Source organism: Protopterus annectens, chromosome 10.part0, assembly GCF_019279795.1.
Source record: "Protopterus annectens isolate FY-2018-M chromosome 10.part0, PAN1.0, whole genome shotgun sequence".
NCBI classification, from domain to species: Eukaryota; Metazoa; Chordata; order Ceratodontiformes; family Protopteridae; genus Protopterus; species Protopterus annectens.
This window is the reverse complement of record NC_056744.1, coordinates 187,651,567-187,673,295: the sequence shown is the minus strand read 5'-3', so window position 1 is coordinate 187,673,295 and position 21,729 is coordinate 187,651,567. Positions and strand designations below refer to the sequence as shown.

At 42.8% G+C, this 21,729-nt stretch overlaps 1 protein-coding gene across 1 annotated transcript in view; it reads right to left on the bottom strand.

Annotated features, from left to right (window-relative positions):
• DNAI2 (dynein axonemal intermediate chain 2) overlaps positions 1-21,729 on the bottom strand; it is an 817,148-nt gene that overhangs the window by 140,462 nt on the left and 654,957 nt on the right. Inside the window, exon 8 of the mRNA XM_044086721.1 lies at positions 7,181-7,303. Within this exon, the coding sequence (XP_043942656.1) occupies positions 7,181-7,303 (123 nt within the window). The remainder of the gene's footprint in view (positions 1-7,180; positions 7,304-21,729) is intronic.

Sequence of the window (21,729 nt, the reverse complement as noted above, 5' to 3'; positions counted from 1 at the left end):
TATAGTAGAACAAAGTCTCTAATTGGCTGGGCTACCCCTTATCCCAGAATGCACCATGCCTGCTTCCCCAGATCTTGTTTGTTCGCTTTCATACCTACATCCAGACACAGAGACATACCAGCAACTGTAAAAAACTAAAGTCCTTCAAGAGAAAAACTCAGTAAGTAGCAACATTCCCACTAAATCCAATGGGAAGGGGGAAGGAGGGCGGGTACATATGAATGTAGGCGAGATGGATCCCATACATCCGAAGTTATGGTAAGCACATAACTAATGGGACAGCGTCCCTAGCACCTAAATCCCGGGTGGCTAATTGGAAAACACTCCTTAGAACTGTGGAACCAAAGGAAGCTCTACCCCGAGAAGCCACATCTATCTTATAATGAGAAATGAAGGTGTGTGGAGAAGTCCAGGTAGCGGCCGCACATATATCATCTATCGATAATTTGGAGTGGAATGCTACAGAAGTAGCCATTGCCCTGGTAGAATGAGCCCTGACTGGGAAAGGTAGCTCTTTGCCGGACCGTGAATAAATGAAGGAGATGCAATCTTTAATCCATTTGGCTATGGTGGTTTTAGCCACCGGTTGACCCAACCTATTTTCCGCAAAGGACACAAACAGCTGATCTGACTTTCGTGTCTGATTGGTCCTACTTAAATAAAAACGCAGTTGTCTGTGAACATCCAACTGATGGAAAATATATTCTGCGCTATTGGAGAATTTGGGAAAAAACACAGGGAGCTCCAAGGATTGTTGAATGCATAAGGGGGATGCTACCTTGGGGAAGAAAGAGGGATTTAACTTGAGGGACACTGTCTTTGTGAAAGGTCAAATAAGGAGGATTTGAACAGAGAGCCTGAAGCTCTGAGACCCGCTTGGCAGAGGTTATTGCCACCAAAAAGGCGTTTTTCCAAGATAGAAATTTTATATCACAAGTAGCTGCTGGTTCAAAGGGGCGGGCAGTTAAAGAAGCTAGAACCATATTCAGGTCCCAAGGGGGCACAGGATGGGCTATTGGGGGCTGAAGGAGCCACGCTCCTTTAAGGAAAGATTTGCAAAGCCTGTTTGCCATTAAGGAAGGCTCAAAGGAGACATGAAAATTAGAGATAGCCGCCAGTTGGACTTTAATTGTGGAAACTGAAGAGCCCAAATAAAACAAAGAAGCCAGGAATTCTAAAACCTGAGGTACTGGGGCGGTAAGGGGGTCTATACCTCATTGCTGGGCCCAAAGAGCAAACCTCTTCCACTTGCTGGAATACAGTTTAATAGTGGAAGGTTTGTGAGAAGAGGACAAAATGTGGATGACGTCTGGAGAAAAAGAGTTATCTCTGACTAAGGTTGGAAGTGGAGTAATCAAGCGGCCAACCTCAAGGACCTGAGGGATGGGTGAGACTGCCCCAACTGATGAGTCAACAGGTCGGGCACCAGGTCCAGAAACCATGGGCCCTCCACCGCATACCTCAGAAGGAAGGGGAACCAAACCTGACGAGGCCAGTGTGGAGCGATAAAAATCATGTCGCTTTCTAGATAAATTGCCTTCTGTATCACCTTCGGGAGAAAGGGAACCAGAGGGAAGACGTAAAGTAGACCGTGGGGCCAACTGTGAGCTAGAGCATCCCTGGGAATCTGCCCCTGAGAGAGAGTCAGAGTGAAGAACTCCCTGCATTTCGCATTGTGAGGGCTGGCGAACAAGTCGCAGCAAGGGAGGCCCCACTTGGCGAAGATGTTTGCAGCCACCCTGTCATTGAGGGACCACTCGTGGGGCAACAGGAGAGTCCTGCTCAGCCTGTCCGCAATCACATTGGATTTCCCCAGAATGTGCGTTGCCACTAGGAAACGCTGGGTAGAAATCGCCCAATGCTACACTCTCATGACCTCTCGGCAAAGAGGGTAGGACCTGGTTCCGCCTTGCTTGTTTATGTACCAGACTACCGACATGTTGTCAGATAGGATTGCAATAGTACCCCGGGGAAGAGCATGATGAAGTGCTTGCAACACCAGTAGCACCGCTCTCATTTCCAGGATATTGATATGTAAGTGCGTTTCGTGAGCCTGCCACGTGCCTTGGACAGACCTGTCCAGATAATGACCCCCCCCACCCTATCTGGGAGGCGTCCATGGTCACCGTGGCGAAAGGAGGCTGAAGAGCAAAGGGTTGCCCCTGGTCCAGGTTGGACCGAAGCAGCCACCAACGTAGGTCCCGCCGGCAAATTTCGGTAATCTGGACCAAATGGTTCAAGGGAAGTTCCTGAAAGGACCTTTGAACCGACAGTAGCCATTGCAGCACCCGCATGTGCAGCCTGGCTAAGGGGACTAGAAGAATAGTCGAGGCCATCGTGCCCAATAACTGCAGAATCAGTCTGGCCTGAACTCATGATCTGGGTAACAAGGTTTGAACCTGAGACTGCAGGACCTGAATCCTTTCTGCCGGCAAGAATGCCCGCATTCTTCTTGTGTCTAACTCTGCGCCTATAAAGGTAATACGCTGAGACGGCTGCAGCACAGATTTTCCCCAAATGAACTTGATTCCTAGTGAATGACCCAAACTGACTGTGGTCATAAGTGCCCGAAGTAATAGATGCTTGGAGGTGGCAGTAAGGAGCCAGTCATCTAAATAGGGAAACACTTGGAATCCTAGACTTCTCAAGTGAGCTGTCACTACTGCCAGACACTTGGTGAACACCCTGGGGGCTGTGTTGAGACCAAAGGGCAGTGCTCGGAACTGGAGATGACTGGTTCGCAGGCGGAAGCGTAAATGACTCCTGGACTCTTGACTTATCAGAATGTGATAGTAAGCGTCCTTGAGATCTATGGAGCACATCCAGACATCCTTCTCCAATAACGGGAGAATGGACTGAAGGGTGACCATTCGGAATTTGGATTTTTTTACAAAGCGATTCAATGAGCTGAGGTCCAAAATGGGCCTTAAGTCCCCTGTCTTTTTTGGCACCAAAAATAGTCTTGAGTAAGTTCCTAATCTGATCTGGTCGGCGGGGACAGGTTGGATGACTCCTTTTCTTAGCAGCTTTGAAACCTCGACCGCTGCTTGATACCGCTGACTGGGTGGCACATCCGGGATTTTCCTGATAGGAAGAGGGGGGATCTTGATGAAAGGGATGAGATAGCCTCCGGTTATGGTTCGGAGCACCCACTGATCCTTGGTGATAGATTCCCAAGCCTGTGGGTGTTCTGCAAAACGACCCCCGACTGGCTCCGGAGATGCGCAGTCGGGCCACGTCTCAGAGACGGGGAGCGTAGGATGGACCACGAAAGGAATCGTGGTCTCCAGAGTTACGGGGCCTCTGCCGCCTCTGGGGCGGCGTCTTCCTGAATCCCCCCCGCCTCTAGAGGGGGGGATCACTCGGTGGAGTAGGGAAAGACCTTTGAGATTTCCTGAACCACATTTTCCCTCCTCTCTGGGCCTTGGGGTAAGGTCTAGAGGGAGCGGAAAAACGGGCCCCCACGGCAGTCAAGGTCTTGCCCTCCTGCTAGCACTGAGTCAGTGTGTCCTTCACCTTGGGTCCAAACAGGGAGGACCCATCAAAGGGGGCGTCGGTGAAGGAAGACTTAAAAGCCTCCGCAAAGGGACACAAGCGTAACCAGGCATGTCTTCTAAGAGCCACGCCTGTTCCCGCTGCTCTACTCGCCCCTTCGGCCACATATGAGATGAGCCTCATAGACGAGTTGACTATCGAAGATAGGGTAGTCATCTGGGAGCCAACAGTTTGGGCTAATGCCTCAGGAAGATTACCCGTAAGAGACTCACCTAACTCTTTGAGGAAGTCCCTTTGGAGCCTGATAAAATGACAAAGGTAATTCAGCGACCGCAGGGTAAAGGCCGCTGAAGAAAGGGTACGCTTCCTGTACCTATCCATGCTCCTGGAATCCTTATTAGGAGGGTGAATAGGCGTTGAAGCCTCTGCCACGTCTTGCTGAGTGGCAGATGCCACCACCATCGCATCTACTGCAACTCCTTTGGTCAAAAATTCCTTTTGAGGAGGGGCTGAGAGGAACTTGTTAGGCCTGGCGGGCACCGGTTCCACAGAGTCAGGGTGTTCCCTCACCCTTCGAGAAACTAAATCTAGTAATTCATCGAAGGGTGGAGACACCCAGGAGGCGGAGGGCTGGGCCCCAAAAGCCTTGAGGAAGACTGACTCCTCCGCGGAAGGGGTTTTGGACTGCCAATTGCCTCTCTGTCTCAGGATCTCGAGGATATCTGAGAATGAGACGTCATCCGAGGACGATTTTGGGGACCCCTCCGCATCATCGAGGTCAGTATCTGAAGTGATAGACTCATCCTGGGAGTCAATGTGCTTCCTCTTGCACAATTTTTTTCTTGGAGGTTCATCTGAAGCGGATTCAGAAGGACCTCCCGGGAGAAGGGAACCCCCCAAGGGGGTATCCTCAGGTCCTGGGGCCCCATTGTCGTGGGAATGAAGCACACCAGAAGCACCAGTTCCCAAGTCTAGGGACAGTGAGGTAGAGACTTGCTGAGCCAGCAAGGACATGGCCAGCGCACTCCTCATGGCCTCAAAAGCAGGACCTCCAGACTCTATGGAGGATACCGGCTGAGAGACCCCGACGGTTCCCGGAATCCCTGCGGCCAACGCTCCGAGGGGAAGACTAGGAACTGAAGCTACCAGTTCCAAAGTGTTCCCCTCGGCCCCGACCGAGGAAGTCCCGGTACCGAACCCTGACGCCGAGGACAGGGTAGGAATGATGGTCGGAACAGAAAAGCTCAGAGAGAGTCTCGGTTTCGACTGGACAACTCTGCTCCGCTCTACCATCACCGACTCCAACGGCTCTGAGGAGGTTGGAGGAGGAATCGGATGTGTCAAAGTGGGGACCGGATCTGGAGCCGAGTGGGCTGGAGCCGAGACCATTTTTGCAAAAACCGGGGACTGGAAAAGCCTCTGGATAACTGTGTCCAAATCTGAGTCTGACAACCTGCAGGGTTTAGAGGAAATAGATGGGGGCCGAGACGACTTCTCTCTCGGCTCCGATAGACCAGGGGACCAGCTCTGAAATGGCTCCAACACCATCGGCACCAGATCTGGAACCGTATGAATAAGCATCGGCGCTGAAGGGGCCTTCGGGGCCGGGGGGGGGGGGAGTCTGAGCTGCACACCTCCAACGTCTCCGAGACCAAAGGAGCCGAAGCAGGTGATTTGCCTCTCGATCCCCCAACCTGCGGCTCTGACACCAATGGAGCCGAGGAAAGAGGTATCGAGGCAGACCCTTCCACCCGAGGCTCCAAAGCCATTGGAGCCGAGGAAGAAGAGGTCGACCTATGCTTCTTGGAAGTCGGTTCCGACGGACTAGTCGGAGCCGGCGACCTTTTTTTTTTTTAGAAGCTGGAGGGGAAGGAGAAGCCAAAGCTTCCTCAAAGGAGGGCTTAATAAGGCCCTTAAGGATCAATTTATTTTTACGTTCTTGAAGGACCCTAGAGGAAAAAGCATGACACACACTACATGTCTCCTGCAAATGTTTCGGTCCTAAACAATATACGCAAACAGCATGGCTATCAGTAATAGACATTTTGTAATTGCACTTGGTGCACTTTTTAAAACCAGACTTCTGCTCCTTAGACATCCTATCACCCAACTATCTTTCACCACAAAAGTAACCTTAAAGTAGGGCACGAGCCCTTGACTCAAAAACGGGACTGGCCCGAGATACGGAACACAAAAACGGGCAGAAGCCCTCTAACTAAAATGGGCTAGCCCGATAAAGCAGGACGTACAGTAGGGCGAAAAACAAACCTAAAGATAGACAAAAATCAATATCTTAACTCACAAATAAGGGCAAGGGCCCTCTAACTTAAACGGGCCTTGCCTGGTAAGTAGAGAAATACCAATCACACTGAAAAAGGTTCACACACACACGTAAAGCTGTTAAAACAGCTGTTTGTTAAATTAGTGAAGAAAACCCTAGGTCAAAAGACCAAAAAGTAATAAAAAAAACACTTAGCTCCAGCCAAGTCGAGACCACGTCTAGCTTGAAAAGCGGCAAACGAGATCTGAGGAAGCAGGCGTGGTGCATTCTGGGATAAGGGGTAGCCCAGCCAATTAGAGACTTTGTTCTACTATATAGTGGCCGAGTCGGAGCCGATGGATCGGCTCCGAACCCATCAGTTATGAATGTAGGCGAGATAGGATCCCATTACATCATATGTTATGCAGCCCTTTTAGATCTATCATGGTAACTACTTTATAGAGCTCAGCTTTCACAGATATGGACAGGACTGGCAACTGCTGTGACTTTAGTTGCAGTAGATTTCCTCTAGTGGTAGAGTGGTCTGTCACCATCTACACTGATACTGTAGAAATATAACAAGTAACTAAAGCCACACCATCACTTTGAAATCTAAGAATTCTTTCCATTCTAGCAGACTGGTGTCTTATTTTAATATGGTGTGTCCTGTATATCTGAAGTTCCTTGGTGGACATGCACTATTTCCTTCTAAAAGAAAAATCTGCTTCTTTTCAAATATAAGAGTTACAGGGAAGCAACAAGTAACTTGAAACAGTGTCAAAGAAAGGTAATTTTAATGATGGGCACAAGTCTGTGTCTACTACTGACCCATTTTCAGCTACTGAAGCACCAAAAGAACACCTCAAATGACACTACAAACTCTGCTTCTATGACCCTATCAAGTGTTGTATCTCAGGACAGCAGGCTGGGTGCTGGTTCTCTTCTCTTATACTGGTTGATCACGGGTTATTTTCTTTTTAATTTACCCCTTTCATTCTTGCACTGCCAAAGCTAATGTGTAAGACCACTTTAAGTGCAAATAATACTCTGTGCCCATAACCTGCCATGATGCATGTGGCTTTGACTCAGTTTCCTTTTTGACTTCTCCACATACAGACATTACAAATATATCCCACAATCTTTATTGAGTAGCCAAATAGCAGAAACCTGCTTTGCATGTAGACAGTTGCTCATAACCAAACAGCTAAAAATTCAGATATGCAAACCTTGATTCTTTGCTAGCAAGCCAGTGTAAGAATCCATGCCTTCTAATTTCAAAATATGCATAATAATGCTATTTTTGCAGCAATTTGATTACAATGCTAAATGCTGAATTTGGAAAACAAAGACATGATGTCACATGAAATGTTATGCTTTAATTTCACATGATTTAATACAGGGCTAAAACAGGAATAAAATGGTTACCATGGTTGATTCAAATTCCAGAGAAATGGCTCCTAGTGCATTGTCTAAGCTACCTTTCTTGGTTGGATCCAGGATTAACCTCTCAGTGGGTTCACTCAGTTTCCGAATATCCCACCACAGCACCTAGAAATTAATTAATGAAGTACTGTTAGTTTCAATGATTTCTGATGATGCTTTCTTATTGTTTATAGAAAAAGCAGAGATGATAAATTCACAAAAAATCAATGTATCATTAAAATACACATATCACAATAACAAATCAATTAAAACATTATATGACAATACAAAAGATCATAACAGGTATATTAAAAGACAACAATCTCAAATATGACATCAACTATATCAAAGCCGCCATTTGTTAAGTTACAATTTCAGCACATTTTATAGAAAATTATATTTATTTCTTTGCATCATTGCATCACACAACCTAAAGAGCATGGAATATAGATTATGTACACTGCAATATTGTTCTTGCACCTAATGCATATCCAGTGTCACAATTAAAAAGATATAATGCATGCTTCCAAACATCCAACATTTTTTATTAGCTCTTTAGTTTAATAACTCCAGATATTTACCATCTGCTAAAATATATTTAGGCGAAGTAACTGAAGACATCTGCTTTGCATTATACTATGTCTCCGCAAGATTTTTTTTTATACTGACAGGGTATAAACCATCTTTACCATTAATATCTCCTGATGTATTTTTTAATACAGTTTATGATTCTCATGTGAATTCCATGGTTTGTATTAGCATTTTTGAACAGGTTATAAAGTATTTAGTTGTTTAGCCCAAGCAATATCACTATTTAGGGATCTATTTTGTATTGAAACAGAAAAACAGAAACAAAAAATGTAAATGGGGCAGACACTGCTCTCCTTTTTGGTTATTTTGTCAAAAGTACAGTATCTGAAATGCTCACATTGCTTATAAGAAGCAAAACAAGCATGTAACGTGATATATAAAAAGCACAATCAACTGCCTGAGTAACTCTCTCGAAGAAGTTTACAAGATTCATTTGACAGGATCTATCCTTAAAGCTAAACTGCTGCAGATCAAGTCTAATAACATTTTTGATGTCATAGTTAATTAGGTTCATTATGATAAGTAGCATAAGTTTGCATACACGACATGTTAGGCTGATGGGTAATTTCCTGGGTCTGAGGTGGGGCCACTATTTTGGAGTGATATTACAACACCAGTGCAGTGCTATTATGCAGGACAAAGCCAGTTGAAAGGTTCAGGTTTAAAAGTCTGATATGTGGTTCTTCTAGTGCTTGCTTAGTGTTATTAATTAGGTGACCTGGTATGATGTCAGGCCCCATGGATGAGGTATTCTTTGTTTTGGAGAGTACTATCAGTCCATGCTCTCTTGTGATGATCAGTGGCATGATTTCATCAGAGATAGGTGAGTTTGGAATACATGTTTCAGGGGTGAAGTTGGCAGCAAATTTATTAACCAGTATGTTAGAGATATTCACTGAATCTGAATAGCTGATACCATTGGGAATGAGCTTGGAGCAATGTTGGGTGTTATTTCTTATTTTTCTGATAAACTTAAAGAAGGATTTGTGGTTGTCTTTGGCTTCCATTTCTTTTATGTCCCTTTTTAACCTCTTGCCTAGTTGTTTGCTGTCCTCCTTAGTTTGGGGATAGCTTGTTTTGCTATGCAGTTTTATCAGTTTCTTTCTTTTATTATACAGCGTATTAATGCTCGAAGGCCCCCACTCAGGCTTTTCCTTTTAAAATTACTCAATGGCTTGGATTTGGTGGGAACAGCCAATCTGATACATTTGTCCAGGAGTGAGTAGAAGTTTTCTGCATAACTCTTAGCATTATTGACATTTTTGGTAATGCTGTTATACTCTAATTTAGAGACTTCATCATAGAATTTTTGGAGGTTTGTACATTCAAAGTCCTTGAATTCTATGATATTTGTTTATGTTAGTTTGGAGGTTTTGATAGAAAAGGTGACCAGTTTGTGGTATGATTTGACCAATGAGGGAATACCTTGAAGTTGGTATGAACAGATCAGGTATATTCTGTCCTCTAGTAGGTTCATTTACTATCTGGTCCAGGTGATTCCTGTTTATAAAATCAAAGCATTTTTTCTGAATATCCTATGTTAGTGATCCAAGTCCCTCATTTAATTGCTGGGTAGTTAAAATCACCTAGGATAACAACATTCCTACTTATCGGAGTTCATCAAAAATATTTAGGAATGTTGTGTGATTTTCTAGAAACATGGTGGGAGTTCTGTAGTCTGCAATTATTAATCTTGTTCAACATGATTTAAATCTCTTTAAGGTCCACTTGGGATCTCTAGGTATTAGTGTCAAGGTAATATGTGGTCCCTAACAAATATGGGCACGCCATTACAGTTTTCATCAGATCTAAGTAAGTGGTAACCATAAAACTCAGGTGTTGAGAGGGTACTCTCTGGGCACTTAAACCAGGTCTCTGTAACAACACAAACATGGATATGCTCCAAATGCAGGAGGGCTTCAAGGTCAGACAGTTTGTTGTTTAGATTTCTAGCTTTATAGCCCAGTAGTAGATTTGTTTTGGAGATTAGGTTGGGTGGTCCATTAGCTGAACCTTGCCTAAAAGGCATAATGAGAGCAGCAAAAGCTTTCACCAGAATGCATAAGCCTTGGAATGAGAGTTTCAGACCTTCCTTGGTGAAGCATGTACAGTTGTCAAGCATCTCACTCCATGCCAATAAATACTGGATCCTCCTCAAATGATAGCCAACTGTTAAGGCCAATCATTTATTTAAACCTTTGCTTATTTTTGGTGAAGGAAGGATTCCACTCAAAACTAGGCTCTTACCTGCATTTATAAAATTTATGGAGAGTGCCATTATATCTTTATCCATATCCCTCAGGGTTCTGTATGCCGGTCTGTTTACCCCAACACTGACCATCACCATGCTATAATCAGATTTATTTGGTTTAAGGGTCCTAAGGGCTTTTGTAATGTCAGCAATCTTGGTTCCGGAGGGACAGTTCACGGTCACCTTACTTTTTTTTTCCAGCCTTGTGAGTGTAGAATATGTGTCCAATTTTGGATTCACTAATCACTAGTACATTTCTGTTTACATTTGATGAATGTTTGGATGTTATTGGTCTAGGAGGTGCTGTTTCCTCGTAGCTCTCAGTAGTGTTGTAGTGCTTAGTACATGCTGGGGCTTACATCTAATGTGCCATTATGGCTTAGGCAAGGATTTTTTTTGGTGTCTCAACATAGGATAACATAGTTTGAATTATATGTAGACAGCGGTGTAGGTGAATGACGGCTGCAGGATGTGTTTGTGAGAGTGTGGCCTTAAATTTGGCTAAGTACTTGCATTTCTCACAAGTAGACAATGACAAGTTAAATAAAAGATTTTTTTCTAGGAGCATCAAGCAATTCTTACAATGTTTGAATATACCACGTGCTGTGAGGTTAGCAAAAGAGGGTGGACTAGCTGTCAGACTTTCCATTTTGATCAAGAGTGTGAGTGTTTTCGTTTCTGTGTTAAAGTATTTCTTTACGAAAATTAAAAACAGTAGATGAAGTAAGTAGTTTGGATTAAAGAATTTGATTAAATAATTAAATAAAAACAGTAGATTATGAAAATAGGTTGGTCTACACTGGCTATATGATTGGCTTTAGATGTGCAACTGTGTTTTATTACTTAACTCTGCAATTGATACAGCTTAAGTGGGAGGAGGAATTGACTGAGGCTTAAAAAAAATGAGAGAGAAAGCCTGCTTGTGTCGAAAACAGAGTTGAGTGGTACTGCACAAAGTGCCATATATCACTATTAAACTGAGGAACTCAAGTGAAATAACCAATATGAAAACAGCTAGAACTCTAGCCAATAATGTCTACCCTTCAGAAACAGAAGTAAATCATTTCCTGGCACTGAATAACAGCTACTGTTCTCAGCAAGTTTTATACACTGACTAGTAATAAGTAAGTGTAAAAGGGTTGTTTAAAATAGTGGCTTATCTGGAGCCAGGATCCGCCAGGTTATGCATTCACTCAAGTCAATACACCACAGATAGCAGTATGATTCTATCACAGTTCAAGTGGGTGTAAATGACCTGAGAATTACCTCACTACTATATGGAAAGGGACATTATGGATCTCTCTGACTATGTGTCTGACAGGTATGTGCCTTGCACTAAACAGCATTCTGCCTTCACCAAGGATGATGCCACAGTATGAACACAAAATGACTTGACTTTAACAATTGGATAAGTTTCTTCTATTATCCCAGGGGGATTCAGTATCAGTCAGCATGGAAGGACATGGTTAACAGTCCACTATGCTTTGCCAAGGGTGGTGTGCACATGTCCTCTCTCCCAAGCTTCCGGATATTGGATAAAAATTTATCCACCCCTTATTGCCTTTTTAGGCAATACCAGATTAATAAAATAACCATCATAGCAAATAAAAAACAAATGAACCTAAAGGTGTTACTGCTCATTGCTAGGAACCTTAACAAGAAACTCTATACCCTATAACCTCTCCTCACTCTGGGGAATATAGACATATGTGCCATTACTGAGACATGGTTTAAAACCATAGAAAGTACTCTGGCAGTAAGAGGCTTCAGTGCCTTCCACACATTTAGGCCATTAGCCATACAGACAGGAACTAAAGGTGGAAGTGTATCAATCTACATTAGCAAAAGTATACTTCTATGTTGGTTAAACAGGATGATACCTTGGAATTCATCCACATGCAAATCACCAAAGATAAAATCCCTTAACATATCCTAGCAAGCTATAGGTCACCATCTATATCCCAAGAATCTTATAACTCGTACCTAAACTTGCTGGAGGCACTTACCATCCATCCAGATTCCCTATTCATGGGAGACTTCAACTACCTCTGTACAGACTAAGAAACATGCACTGCCTCCAACTTGCAGACACAGTGTTTCCTTTGACCAGATAGTGCTCATTCCAACCAGAGGTTCAAACATGCTGCACCTAGTACTTACCAATATGGGAGAGCTGTGCCCATGTCCAAAGAAGTTATAGTACCACTTTACTCAGCCCTTATCAGACTCATCATTGAGTACAATGCCCCCTTTGGCATGTACTGGACCAGGCATATGCAACAGCTGGAATGCCCACATAGGTTCCTCACCAAGAAAATCCAGGGTATTAGCATACTGTCCTGTACAGATTGCCTTAAAGCCCTATCTGTATACTCAGTCTCCTACTGGTTACTTATAGGCAATCTATTCCTTGCATGTAAGGCATCCTCAGATCCAGCCCCGATAGACCTTTTGCACATCTGCAAAATGAATAGCATCAGGAGCATTAGATTCAAGGATTTGAATTTTGCTTATAACATAAATAGAACATTCTGGCAAAACAGATATGGGTCTCAAATGATCCCCATCCATGTGAAGTAGAGTCCAACTGTAACCCTTTTCAAACAAACCTTGACCATCGGATGGGAAATCGAAAATTCACCCATGGTCTGGCCCCCATGTCTCTGATAGAAAGAGGGCAACAGTAAATATTCCCTAACATGCCTCCCTCCAACTAAACCTTTAGCAACCTCCTAACTAACATACCTCTGCAAACAGACACCCATATTACATGGGAACACAATTGGTTTGGGTTGCATGGCTAGGCTTATAAAGGCTCTGGTGGTCATTAGCCTGATATATACCTATGAACCCAAGAGTAAAAAAAAGAGTAAAAAGTTGTAGTGAAAATAGTTTTAAGGAAGTGCAAAAGTATGAAAAAGAGTGGAAAGTTACAGGGAAAACAGTTTGATTAGCAATAAAGAAATGCAATCAAACAAAATATCAAGGTAAAGCAGTCACTGTAATGAAATGGAAGATCTCTTAAATACAGAAGTTGCTAGTGTCTGATGAATGCACAATATAAGCAATTTTAACTGACACTAAATAAACTATTAAAAAAGTGCAAAATTATGAGAAAAAGTGAAGCAGATAGGGTAAGGAGATGGTTGGAGTGTCCCTTCATAGGCAGAAGGTGTCATTAATGCCAAAAGCAACTACTACGGAGACACAACTGAAAGAAATGGATGCAATCGGCATCCTGAGCAGTAAAGGGGAGGAGGTCAGAGTGCCTAGCAGTGAAGGGGTGCAGAATCATTCTCCTTTACAAGACATTGAGCATTGGAGGAGAACCTGAGATGATATTGATATGGTGGACAACTTTATTGGAATATCAGAAAAGTATAGCAAGTCACAAAAAATTGGAAGAAGAACAGGGATCCGAACAAGAGATACTTTGAAGATCAGCTATTGAGAGAGGGCAGTCCCATCATGAGATGGTTGTTAAAGGAAATGAAGTGGTCCAGGCCTTGCAAGGTGTGGTATTCCAGTGGCTGATGTAATCAGGAAAGGGGCTACAGGTTGGGCTTGTTCGCATGATTGATTTACTTGTGCAGTCAGGCCTTGCTTCTTTTCGTCTCCTGTGTGTGGGGGATGATGTAATGGTTCAATAGTGGCAACAAAATCATGTGAGGTGGAATGTTGCCTCTGTTTTGCAATTATTACTATAATGGGCATTTTTTTTTAAATGAGGTGTTTTTTTATTTACAAAGATGAAATGTCTTGTAGGGTATCTGAGTATTACTTTTTTGAAAATCAAATGGGGTGGTAGAAGTCACTTCTATATTTGTATAGTACTGGGATATATTTATTTTATTTTACATTTGTTTACCGGGCTAGTCCAACTGGATATATCTCCATTTTCAGTAGAGGCCCGGGGAAAAAAAAGCTCCAATAGTAACACACAAATATATCTCACGCATAATTATACAAAGAAAGGAAGTTAAAATGCTAAAAAAATAACTATTAATGAGAAGAAAATTTACACTTAATTCTAATAAATGTACAAGATAGGATAAATAAATATGCATATGCATATTTGAATGCAATTGTATATGCATTCAGGTTATATGGTTATTGTTTTTCTTTGTCAATTTTGTTTTAACAGTCCGTAAGGGGAGTGGAAATCTTTCTGGGAGAGTGAAACTCTTGACTGTATTAACTGAGGTGACTCACCTTTCATTGTAAAATCATGGAGTCTGTCTGTATAGGGGCAGTTTATGACTAGTAAGGTCATGAAGAAGATGTGATTTAAGTAGGGTAGGGATATCGTGAAGAAGGTACTAGGGGAGTTGATTAATTCTATTTTATATTATAGGTGATTACAAAGCAAGTAATGTGGTGCAATGTTTTTTAACAGAAGGTGTGAATGTATGCACATTGTTGTGGACAATTGGTAGGCTGGGGATTTACTTTTGGCTTATATAGAGTGGTTTTATAGTTCTTTGTGTGTATGGATAACCTTTGTGTGTTATTGTCTGCCAAGCAAAGTCAGTATTGAGGTTTTTAACTTACTAGATATAGTAGAATGGCAATTAGATTGTGTGGTATTATCCTAAATGAGAAAGTAGTGATGACTATTGTTAGAGGGGACAGTAAATGGAGAGTGAAACTGCTGTTTTAAAGTGAAGAGATGGTTGCTCAGCTGATGGGGCAGTGTGCATGTAATTAAATGTCTGAGAAGAAGCATATGGTAGACCATTGTTTGCCTGGTATTAGAGCCCTGGACTGGGTGAAAGTTGGCATATACATTGTGGTAGGGGAAGCAGCTGGTGACTAGACCAGATGGTGTCAGGAGAAGGCAAAAGTAGGGAGACTGTGGTTAAGTAGAGAGGATGAGGGAGATGGGGACTTGAAGGAGGGAAGGGGATTGGTAGGTGGAATGAGGTACAGTCGATGTAGTGTGAGCTGACCTTTGTGAGTGCCAAGGCCAATGATGGCTAGCAATTTTCTCTGTTAGATGGAGAAACATAGGTTGGCTATATCACCTACTTAAGGGCACTGATGCTGAGCTCCAGAAGAGCAATAGGGGTGGTATGTAGGAAAGAGAGAGTGGGAACTTGGAATGTGGGAGGATTAATAATCCAATTAAAAGTGAGATGTTGTTAGTTAAGATTGGTGAGGGAAAGAGTAGATCTGGTACTCATGATGGAAATGAAGCTGAGGCAAAGGAAGGTGAATAAGTTTAAAAGAAAGGGGTGTAACTGGCCTAGGATTAATTATGTACAGGGTGAAGTGAAGGGCAGTAGATCTGGCTAGGTAGGCTGGGAGGTGGGTGTTGGAAAGATGGATGGTAACAGCAGGTGAGTCACAGACAGAAAAGACAGGAGTTGTGATAGTACTTCATTATCAGCCAAGTGAGGATGGGGAGAGTTTTCAGGAGAGTTTAGAGAAGATTGTGTTATTAATACAGGAAAGATATAGAATTTGGGGGGGGGGCTTTAATATAGTGTTATCCTCCTTGTTGGATACACACAGTGTCGAGTATACATATAGGTGCATTTGCACATAATTACTTTATGTATTGCATGTCACACACATCGAATTTGAGCATATAATAACTCCATCTCTGCAAACATTGAGCCTGGATCCCTGTGGTGCAACAGAATTTCATAGAAGATGCCAGAAGGAAATAAAGGCAGAATCAGAAAACTGGGGTTATTTGACATTTGGTAAGAAAAGGGATAAGTTTGTTTGCACCTTCTTTAGAGATGAGAAAAAGCAGGCCAGTAAGTTAGATATAATACTAGCATATACAGAAATGTTGTGGGAGTAGAGTTGATAACTAGTGATCTTTGGATCATGCTATGGTCAAGATATGATAGGTCTGGGTGGGTCAGAGGTGAAGAAAACATGGAGATGGAATACAACAAAATGACGGACAGCACAGCAGACTGGTGGGCTGGAGTAAATGGTCAGTCAGGTTATGCATAAAAATATAAGGGAAGGTGAAATAGAGGAGGTCATGAATTGGAAGGGGATTAAAAAGGAAAGGAAAGATAATAAGATATAGTGGAGTGGGCTTATAAAAGAAAGAATGTGAAATAAAGGAGATGGAGGAGGATGAGGTAAGTTTGGTGGGATGTCAGGGACAATCACCAGGATAAAATATAGGATGTGAAGGAACAGATTTGAGGGGAAAAAGAGATGAGCATTAAGGTTAATATGGCTGGAGGAGCTAAATGTCGGGTCAAGGATGAGGCTGAGACAAATATTTTAATGTGGAAGATCAAGGCTCAAAAACAGAAAGCATAAATGACAAGGGTTGGGGGGGGGGGCAGCAGGTTGTCAGGGTAAATATTAATTTTGAAATCAGAGATGTGTTTAGGCTTTCTACCACAGATTCTGTAGGGTGACATTGGGCCAGAAGAAGGTGTTTTATATGTATAAAGGATTGATTTTAGAGGTGTAAGACAGAGTTTGATGAACTGAGTAGTGAGTATGGGGGAGGTGGGAGATGCTATTAGGCATTTTGGTTACCGAGGCAGAGAACTGATCACAGCATGATAAACTATAGGCTCAGTCCAGGTTATATTCAAAATAGTGGCATCAAAAATGTAGCAATTACAAACAGAAGAACATAAAGGTAATGCAAACTAGTTCATAAAATCATACTGAGATGTATATTTTACAAGTGGATAACAAGTTGTAAACATTGACTAGAAAACAAAATTTAATTGTAATTTCATAGGATCATAGGAGGTTACTATGGTCCTGGGGCCCTTACAAGCCTAGCCAAGAGTTTATCCCCAAAAAGAAACCTCAGTCAGCACCTGTCGCCCCTGCCAGTGAGGGACACAGGTGGAACCCCTGGGCCAAATCTGTGGTTTCTCATTCACTCATCAAGGTTGCGCTTGAAGAGGTTCATCAAGGTGCTCTGTTTTATGCTTATGGGAAGTCTATTCCAGAGATGGGGCAGCCTCTGGGAGACAAACCTGTCTCTCCAGCAGGTTTTGTTGATGTCGCATATTAGATTCAGGCCTTTTCAGCGGGTAGTGCGTGAGGAGTTAGACTTCAGGATACGGAGCATCTCTAGAAGGGCAGGGTCCGAGATTGCCTTGTAGGTGAGACACAGATCACCCCTGCGCAATCTATACAATACAGAGTAGAGTGATAGTGATTTGAGCCTCTCTGCATAGGACAGGTGTTGGAGGCCATGGATTTTCTTTGTGAGGTATTTCAGTGGCCTTTCCATTTGTGCAGATGTTTGGAGAGGTACACCCCAAACGCGGCGTTATACTCAATTATTGGTCTAATGAGGGAGGAGTAGAGAGAGGTAATAACCTCCTTTTTTCTGGATGTAATCCCTTTACTTATGAGATGAACCAAGTAAAGTGCTTTTCTGACCACTGCCACTACATGATGGTCGAATGTGAGGTTGTTATCAACATGAGTGCCCAGGTCTCTCACCACAGGTTGTGCTTAGGGGATTGCCATTGATGTGATAATCAGTCGGGGTCGTATTTTTGCTGAATGGTATGATGATACATTTTTTTGCATTTAGCTTGAGGCCATGAGTTTGGCATCAGCCATTAGTTGCTGTGAGACCCTCTTGGAGTATGGTAACATCATTTGGGGAGTCAATGACAGCACTCAACTTACAGTCGTCTGCAAACTTGGTCAGCCGCAGGTCTTTTGTCTTTGCCTGGACCTCTGAGAAATAGATGACAAACAGCAAGGGTACAGGGACAGGGCCCTGGGGAACTCCACTAGTGACAGGTCTGCTATCGGAGGTGCCTATATTGACTCTCAGGGTCCTGTCGGTGAGCAAGTTGGCCACCCACCTGATGAGATAGCAATTTATGCCAAGTTGTGTTAGCTTTTCGATGATGCCCGAGTGGGGGATCGTGCCAAATGCCTTGGCCAAGTCAAGGTAAGCTGTATGTACTGACTTTCCCTCATCCAGGGCCTTGGTGATGGTCTTAAAGAAGTCAGCCAGGTTCAGCAGGCAAGATCTGTCCTTGACGAATCCGAACAGGGTGGGGTCAAGTGCTTAGAGATTACCTATGTCCTTGTTTATGAGATCCAGAATAATATACTCCATGGCTTTACAGATCAGACCTGTCAAGCTAATGGGTGATAGTTTCCAGATTCACTAGTGGCACCACTTTTGTGCAAAAGGATGACAATGGCAGTTCTCCACTCTGCTGGAATGAAGCCTGTACTTAGGCTGTGGTTTAATAGGGTGCTCAATGGTGAAGCCAGTTCTTGCTGGAGATGGTGCAGAATACATCCTGGGATACTATCCAGTCCCATGGAAGCTGTGTTATTTGCCTTGGACAGGGCCTGTAACACTTGATCTATGGAGATGTGAGGTGCGGAACAAGAATCGGGAATGTTGAAAGGGTCTTTGGGGGGGACAGAGGGGGTGAAGTCTGTGCTGAACCTACCTGCTAGCAGGTTGGCTAAGTCAAGAGGATCAGTGTAAGTGATACTGTTAAGTACTAATTTGGAACACACCTGGACTTTGCCACGGAGGTTCCTGATGTAACTGAAGAAGACTTTATGGTTTACCTTTGTTATGGAGGCCAGTTTCAAATCATAATTGGCCTTGGAGGTTTTCACTAGTGATATAATTTGCTTGTTGAGGCTAAGGAGGGAGTTTTTCCAATTTGGAATTTGTTCCTTTTTACCCTTGGACAATAGTTTCTTCCTTTTGTTGTAAAGCCTGTTGATAGAGGATGTCCACCAAACAGGTTTGTGTTTCCTTGAGGAGCAGGTTTTAGTTCTATTGGGTATGGCTGAGTCAATGCAGTTGTACAGGTGCTTGTATACTGCATTGGCGTACTGTTCAGCATAGTTGTCTGCATCCTCTGAGGGGGGTGGTGGTGTGAAGCTACAGATACCCTCCCTTAGAAGGTTGTAGTGAGCTTTTGAGAAGATTTTTTAGCTTGATTACAACTGGGGTAGTGGTGGGTGGGACAGAAACTTCAAATGAGACAGTCCGATGATCTAATCTCACCAGGGAAGAACATACTATGGGAGTAATGCACCGGTTGCCCATGTTGGTGAGAACCAAGTCCAGAATGTTATCTCCCCTTGTGGGGGATGCGACAAGCTGGTCTAGTGCTTTAGAATTGTTGAAGTCGAGGAATCATTGAGACAGTGCATTAGTGCAGGAATAATTCACTCTATGGTGGGGTAGTTGAAGTCACCAAGGATCAGGGTGTTAGGGGAGTATCTTGATGGAGTCAAGTATATCCAGGTAAGAGGAGTGGGTGTCCTAAGTCATGGAGGGGGTCTTTAGCTAGCTATAACTTGGATGGGTGTCTTGCCAATTGTCAGTTGTACCTGGAGTAGTTCCAGTGCGTCATGCTGGCAAACCAGTCTGGAGGTGTGCTTGTCCTTAATGAAGATAGAGACTCCACCACCCTTAGTCTTCTTGACCTCATTTTGGGGTCAGAATGTGTGGAATCAGGTATAGCCTGGTAAGGCAGGGTGCTCTCTCTGCAAGCCCTGATCTAAGTTTCTGTGACTGCACAGACACCAGCATCTTCTAGTTTTCAGGTTAAGGTTCCTAGCGTTAAGCAGCATGACCTTCAATTTGCTTTTTGTCAGATCTTTTATATTGGGGGGGTTTGTCTTTGGGAAATTGCCTAAAAAAGGCACAATGGGGAAGGTGAGAGCCTTGGCCAGAATCCAGAAACCCAGTGGTGACAGGTGAAGGCCATCTCTGGCAAAGCATTGAGGCGTGTCGACCATATAATCCCAGGCAGACAGATACTGGATTCCCTTGGAATGACACCAGAAACGAAGCCATTTGTTGAAGTCAATTATTTTTTGTTGGTATTGTAGTATCATTCTGGGTGAAGGTAGGATGCTGCTTAGGGCTAGGGTCATACCTGCCTAGAACACATACTCTGAGAGTTCAATCACGTCTCTCTATATAGTCCAGGGAAGTACGTCTCAAGTCATTCACACCAACATGTACAATGACAGAGTCGTACTATGTACTTGTTGTGGACAGACTTAAGTGCTTGCATGATGTGGCGGATTCTGGCACCAGACAGACAACTTAAAGTTAAAAGTAAATGAAAAAGTGTAAATAAAGGTGAAAAGTTACAAGAAAACAGTTTTATTAGTAGTAGGGAAATGCAAAAGTGTAAAAAAGTGGAAAGTTACAGGGAAAACAGTTTTCTTAGCAGTAAGGAAAGCCAGCTAATGAAATATCAAGGAAAATTGGTCAATGTGTAACAAAATGGAGGCTCTAGTAAACATACAAGTAGCCACTGTCTAACGCAAGCACAATATAAGAAATTTTAACTGAAACTAAAAACTGTAAAAAAGGTACAAAAAAATCATAGGAAAAAATGTGACTTAGATGTGGTGAGGAGATGGTTGGAGTTTCCCTTCATGGGCAGGAAGTGTCATAATAACATTATAGGGAGTTGAAAGAAATAGACTGAATTACAAGATTAGGAACAATTTGAGGTGATGGAGCAGACCAGCAACACTAGAAGGATGGAAAGACAGGAAGTTACGGTAGTAGAGTTAGAGTAGATGGGGAGAACAGGAGGATAGAGTAGAGCAACTGCAGTGGGGGTGAAGGGACACTGTCCAAGCCAGTTAAAATAAGGGTATAGCAGATGAACCGTGAACAGGCGCTCCATTGAACAAGGCAAACTGTGTTATATATGCTGATTGCAGGGACAGTAGTAGTAGAAGATTTGAATCTGAATATTCTAGAACAATTTTTGAAACTGAACACAGCAGTCTCTCACAGATGTTTGCTGTCCTCTCCAAGGATGGCACAGGGACCTGCAATAGGGGACAGACTTTCTAATGTCTTATATATGGCTTAGTTAGGAATGTAACTGTCCGTGTACAACTAGTAAATGGAACATGTATTCTCTCTTATTTGTAAATTCCTGCACCATCTTAGGAAGGAAATAAGAGTATGTCCTCAATATGACCTTCTTCATTCATTTTTTTACATCTAGATGCAGGTTTAAAGGGAAAATATTTCAAGGTTAATATTACCAAATTTGTTTGCATGGTACAATGTGAGCTGTACAATAGAAAGGTCAGTAAATGGTACCTACTAAATTAAATTTCCCCAGTATTATGAGTATTTGGGAAGAATTTGGGAATCCTACATAAAAGCAGAGATAGCTGTGAGTTGCAGTTTAAAAAACTCTCTCTACTCTGAGAAAAACATGCTCACTACTTTCTCCACATTGTCTTCTGTGAGGCTACTGGAAAAACAAGTGGAATAAACTGCTGGAGATCTATGTTTTTCTAGAAAGACAGAAGGTACTTTGGAGGGGACTGGATCAAATGATGGTGAAAACCAAGTCTTAGACAAGTTTAACAAGGTAGAAAGTCCAGCAATAGATAGATTTGGCTTAGATGGCATCAGATCAGACAAAGCTGGGACAGATAATTTTGTCTTTCTCAGATCCAAAGAGGTAGTCCAATCATGTAACTTATTCTTTTTTGAATCCTAGGTTGCGACTGGATCTTTATGAGAATTCTTTAAGAAGAATCTGAAGGAGGAGAAGAAGAAGAAGAAACTGGTTTAGGAGATGAGGTCCTAGACAAATTAGTTCTTTTGAATTAACTTATTCAGAAAAAAAATGATGAAGTAGTATCCTCATAAAAGGGGGTCAACAAAAAATTCATGAATTGAATGAGTCGGATGCTAAGAAGAATTTATCTGATCCTGGTCTACCCC